Raw genomic sequence first — 6,000 nt, 5'->3', positions numbered from 1 at the left:
ACCCCCAAGTAAAAACATTTGACTGTTGTAGTTAAACACATACATTATCAAATCAACCATTCAAATCCAAATAGCTTTGATTGATTCCCAGTGTGTTGGAGCAAACAAGACAATTCATACAGTACATGTGGTTTAATCAGTACGACATATTGAGGGCTCGACTCCCCCAATATCTACCACAACTGTTTGAATGATTCATATATTTAATTGATTTAACGAGTCCTCCTGTCAAACGTCTTCATTCGCAGTGTGACACATTGTGGTTTTACACATAAATGATAAAGAAATTCAACATTTCGGGAGACACTGAGGACACAACTGTGCAAGAGCCAATGTTTGAGCGAGGTAAAAGCTTTGTTTTACAGAAAGCGCTTTCATGGGGGAGGACGAGAAGGGGAATCAAACTGATATTTAGCCCCTACTGGCTTGTTCCCCCCTTGCTTTTGTTTTATGCAAAGCTCTTTTTACCACATGGTAGTGACAGATTGTTTGAGCTGAAAGGAAAAGCCATTCGAAGCTAATTAAGCAGCCATTCCAGCCTCTATTCGCAGGCAGGAGGGAGAGGAGCGCCGGCATTTGTCAGCGCAGAGTCCAACGTGGGTTTAATTGACACCCCTACGCTCTGACTGACGGCTTCTCTTGCATTGGGCCAATTACAAGCTGTGTAGGCAGACAGCTGAGAGCTTATTGGATAACATGCATTGCTTGGGGGCGGGACGACCCACGTGGGTTGTGCATTGAAGGCAACACGTCATAGGCTGATGTCCTCAAGAGCAGACGCGCAGTAGCCCACTGACATGCTAATAAAGAGAAAGCTTGGAAATGTTTGAGGTCTTATTTGAAATAGGTCGATCAGTTTGAGTCTGTTAATGGAAACGCTACTGTGAAATAAGCGCTTTTTACATCGTGTGCATACTGAACTTATATTATTTACGTGAAATGTGAACAGCATGACGGAAATGATCTTGACGACCCTTCCCAGTCTGTTTCACCGCTGCACACATGGTTTGCATCTCACACTGTTTATTTTTGTGTGCGCAATGGTATCAATGCACTGATATATAAATTACCGTCTTTGTTTTGAACAAGTTGTCGAACACACCGACTGTCACTTCAGATCCAAAATGGCGAGTTTGTGAGGTCACATATCAGCGACCAATCAGAACAACGGTTGAATGAGTTCACCCCACGTGGGATTTGCTGGTCTTGATTGGTTGGAGTACCCAATTGGTTAGCGAGTGGTCCTCTCACGTCAGTCGCGTCCTCGTGTCAGTGCTCAGTCTGTGTGTGGTACAACGCGCGACGGAGGAAGCGGCTGTATGCTAGCTTGTGCTTTATTTCACAACTACGGACTTTTTGTTTTTATTATTCAAGCAGCGTTATTTCCCAACATTCATCCACGGGACTCGTTGGAATCAACTTTGCCTACTACTGGATTTAATAGAACCTTCATTTGAAGGTGTTTCCGCCCGCAATATCGAAGGGGCTCCATAGTCCGGCTGGACGGAGGACGTCCACCGCCTCGGGACCACGGAGGTCTCAACATAGCACTGTGGAGGGGCGGAAAGACGACGCCAAGGAAAAGGGAGCGGATATTTTTATTCTCTTGCTCTTCCTGCGGTGACTTGTGCGAATGAAGGATATACTGCAACCTCTGTGTGGATATTAACATTTAACCTGTGCAAGAGGGGAGGCGAGGGAGTCAGTGGAGACAAAGGTAAAAAGAGCGACATATCCGCGAATAAGAGTGTGTGTGTGCGCGCGCGCGCGCGCGTGTCGACTTTGTTCCCTAGCTGTGTTTGGACCACCAGGACAAACCACTGAGAGAGAGGGAGAGAGAAAAAGAGAGAGTTTGTGTTTATAGAACACCTCACAACTCGTTAGATTTGTGAAGGAACAAGCACGATATTCACAAATGGTGTGATCCAAAGTATCAGTGTAAATCCTGGAGTGTTGTTTTTCTCACTTGTGACTTATTCGAATCACTGGAATTATTTCCATTTCACGTGAAAGAAGGTGAGATCCATGGCCACACTGGTGTGTTTGTGTGTGTAGGAGAAGTGTGAGCTCCGATGCCGGGTGACTGAGCGCCTCGCAGCCGCGAACGGTACTTTGTCCACCGCCATCCCGCGCCGCCCGGGCAGGAGGTGTGTGGTGGTGGTGATCTGCTGCACTCGGATTACTTGAAGCAAAAATACAGGAAAACAACGCATTCCCTCGCGCGAAGGGTCAGCTATGTATCCACAAGGCCGGCATCCGGTAAGTAGACGTGTTTGGTTTGAAAATTGACATGCATGCTGCCACCGCCCTTTCAGGTGGCCTCCTCAGTGTGGAGCTGCACACCTTGCTATTTATGTTGTGGCCTAGAGGTTGCAATGAGGTTTTGATAGTGCTCATAATCAGATGATGTATCAACATCCATATATGGTAGTATACATGATCCTGTACAGGAAGTTGAAGGTCGTTTAAAAAAAGTGTTGTTTTTGCTGTACAGGCACCTCATCAGCCAGGGCAGCCTGGCTTCAAGTTCACCGTGGCAGAGTCGTGTGACCGAATCAAAGACGAATTTCAGTTTCTGCAGGCTCAGTATCACAGGTAACACTGAACCTACTGTGTCAACATTAGGGATGTAACATCTTTTTTGGGGCAATAATATACTGCAATTACTTTTTATTATGACTTAGTTATTGGTTATTAATCATTCACTTATTTTATTTTTATTTGCCTAATTTTCCTGCTTTGGGTACTAGTCCATGTACAGTTGAACATTGCCGTTACTACTTTCACTACTATTACGAATATATTTTTCATTCATTTACTTCCTTTTCCTCTAAAAGTACTGAAGCATGTTTGTATGGCTCAGTGGTTGAGTGGTCGACTCCCATCCGTAAGGTTGTGGGTTTGATCCTGTGTGAATGTGAGGCTTAGTTGTAAAGAGCTTTGGGCACCATATGTTGTAGTCAAACCACTATAAAAATGCAGTCCATTTACCATTTAGTGTTTATTGCTTCTACTAAAAATAGTTGAAGAAAATTAGGGATGTAACAATAACTGCAATCTCGTGATGTTGCGATATTAAAATTGCCACAAAATTGTTGTCGTCATGTCACAATGTTAAAAGCAGCAGTTCTGTTACAAAGGTGAGGTTGTATTCCATTCGTGTAGTTCTAGTACCCTCTAGTTTATTAGTGAATTTAAATTTTAATTAGGAATGTTTTGGTCACTGCTGCGGTTATCGCTCACATAAATCAGTCATACCAGCAAATATATTTAGAATTTTTGGGGGGATTAGTATCATGAATTTTTACACAGTATTGTGACTTTTTTTTAATACAGTGGAACCTCGAAGTTTCAACGTCTCGGAACTCGTACAATTTGGACTTCAACCCAAAAATATGAGTAAAAATGCCTCTGAGTTTGAACTCATTTTCTTGAAAACGGGTACCGAGTGAAGCCGAGCAATGCCGAATGCTCACGTTGCGGTAGTTGAGACGATGCACTGCTCATTTCCATTTAGATCGTGAATATTCCATACTCACAAGTGCATTTAGATTTTTCCACGACAATTTTCTTCGCCATGGGCCCAAAGAAAGACAACAGTGCCAGTGACAGCAAAGAAAAACATACAGTGCTACGAACCACAGTGGATTTAGGAAGGAGATTATCGCGCAGTTGTAACTACCTTGACTACTTCTGTAAATACTGGCATGTGGACCCCCTTAGCTGTTCAACAACGTACTTGATGTTAAACAACGCACGCAAGGACCGCTTAGTAGTTTAACAATATGCCCAATGTAAAATACACACACTCAGCACTGAACTAAAGCTAGCATTAGCATAGCAATTATCATCCACTGATTCCATCACACCACAACAGGTAAGGTAAGGTATTTTTATTGTTTAAATACTGTACTGTACTGTAAATGTAAAAAAAACATACATAGAAATTAAAATAGGAATTTTCTGTTTTTGGAGCTTTTTCAAATTAATACATTATTTCCTATGGGAAAAATGTTTCGGAGGTTGAACAATTCGGACTTTGAACACTTCGCAGGAACCAATTATGTTCAAATTCCGAGGTACCACTGTATATATATCAGCAACCTCCCCACAATATTGTGATCATTTTCGTATTGTGAGGTTCATATCCTGATATTTATCGTATCGTGATGATTGGTATCGTTAGATCCCTCTTAAACATTACCGGCTTCCTGCTGGAAAGTATAAAGCTTCCATTGTTTTCGTTTTCTAATTAATTACTTTAAGCACAGCTCTACTAATTAAAGACAGTACATTTATGAATGAGATAAACCATGATTGTTTTGTGATTGCCACAAATGGAGTATGTAATCAAATATTTATCCTTCCCTCTCTTCAAGTCTTAAAGTGGAGTACGACAAACTGGCCAACGAAAAGACGGAGATGCAGCGCCACTATGTCATGGTAAGTGGAATCATAAAGATGTCAATATGATTGAACGTCATATCCTCCCTTTGGCCTCAGGTAAACGGTCACAGGTGGTGCACAGGCGCCATGTTAGTGCTTGCGCCTGCTGAGGTGTTGTTGAATCATCACGTCTGTGTATTCATTGGATTAGCAGGGTCGGGGTGGGGGTGGTCGAGGGGAAGTTGAAACTCGAGCAAGGGTCAAATGTCCAGCTATTGATTGTGGGGTGTGACGACCCCCCCCCCCCTCTATGGCCCCGGGGTCCTCTTTCTGACCCGATGCGACCCTTCCCGACACACTAAGCATGACCCGCGGCGGGTTAATGGCCGCTCTGCAGGCTTTGAGCACGAATCAAAGGGTTTCCTGTATTTTTTTCCCCTCTTCTTAACTATCCCAACGTGACACTCCTAACACCCAGGGGTCTCGGGATATGAGGGGCACTTGGTGTGTTTTTCATCAGCCCATGAGATAATAGAGGTCATCTGTCTATTTGAAGGTAGATGCCAAGTAATCAACTTGGAACCCAATACAACTCCGGTACGCGTTTTAACTCATTTGCTCGCAGCCATTATCACTGTTGCTGTTTTACTGGATTTTGACTGATTTTGCAAGGCCCACAGAATATTGTGTTGTATTGCTATAAAACATGGTACCAAAAGAAAGATTAGAGTCTCTTCTTTCATCAGGAAAAAAAGTATATTTGTATCTGTTTTGTAGAAATTAGCATGAGAATATAGCTAAGTTTCATCATTATTCACAAATCTATTTAAAACAATGGGGAAAGAGCCTTTTTGCAACATGGCCCTGGTTGATCTCTTATACTCTGCTGCCACCTGCTGGCCGTTTTTGTAATTACTACCATTGCTTCACCCGTTCTCTGCAGTTCAGAGTAGCATAAAATATATATATTTAAAAAAAGAAAAAAGCATAAATACGTCTTTGGAAGCATGGTAATATTTAAAATATAACATATTTATATGTTTTTGGGAGCAAATGTGTTAAAGGGGAAGTCACCCTAAAAAATTATTTAAATTAATATGTTCTATGAAGCCCCATTAGTCTAAACAAGGTTTTGATCCATATCAGGGGGCGGCCATTTTGCCACTTGCTGTTGACTGAAAATGACGTCACAGTTGCTCAGAGTGCTCACAGCCCAGCTTGCGAATGTCACATAACCAAACTCAGAAAGTGTGCCGTGATTGGTCATTACCTGCTGAGTAACTGTGATGTCATTATAAGTCGACAACAAGTGCCAAAATGGCCGCCCCCCCCCCCCCCTTCCCCAGGTGTATTTTGCTGCTTAATTTATATCACACAAATGCAATATTAATCAGAATGCCGTGTTTAGATTAGTGGGGGTGCATAAAATATATTATTTTGAAGACTTTTCTGGGGTTGACTTCCTCTATAAGTCAAACACTATTTACTATTAGATTGATTTGTAATTGGGCAGTTGAGATTGAATTTGTATTCAAGCATTTTAACGTCATTTCAACCAATACAATGAAAGCAATAAATGTGTTGCACAGCGTTTGTAATTTCCAGTCTTTGTGC

At 42.2% G+C, this 6,000-nt stretch overlaps 1 protein-coding gene across 4 annotated transcripts in view; it reads left to right on the top strand.

Annotated features, from left to right (window-relative positions):
• Window positions 1-1,276: 1,276 nt before the first annotated feature.
• tle3b (TLE family member 3, transcriptional corepressor b) overlaps window positions 1,277-6,000 on the top strand; it is a 40,259-nt gene continuing 35,535 nt past the window's right edge. For all 4 annotated transcript variants that reach the window (XM_086071383.1, XM_086071382.1, XM_086071381.1 and 1 more), the window contains exons 1-4: window positions 1,277-1,717; window positions 2,056-2,259; window positions 2,495-2,595; window positions 4,380-4,443. In XM_086071383.1, coding sequence (XP_085927509.1) covers window positions 2,236-2,259; window positions 2,495-2,595; window positions 4,380-4,443 — 189 coding nt within the window. In that variant the 5' untranslated portion in view covers window positions 1,277-1,717; window positions 2,056-2,235. The remainder of the gene's footprint in view (window positions 1,718-2,055; window positions 2,260-2,494; window positions 2,596-4,379; window positions 4,444-6,000) is intronic.

Source organism: Leptonotus elevatus, chromosome 3, assembly GCF_054856555.1.
Source record: "Leptonotus elevatus isolate MCC_2025b chromosome 3, RoL_Lele_1.0, whole genome shotgun sequence".
NCBI classification, from domain to species: domain Eukaryota; kingdom Metazoa; phylum Chordata; class Actinopteri; order Syngnathiformes; family Syngnathidae; genus Leptonotus; species Leptonotus elevatus.
This window is presented reverse-complemented; position numbering and strand designations above follow the sequence as displayed.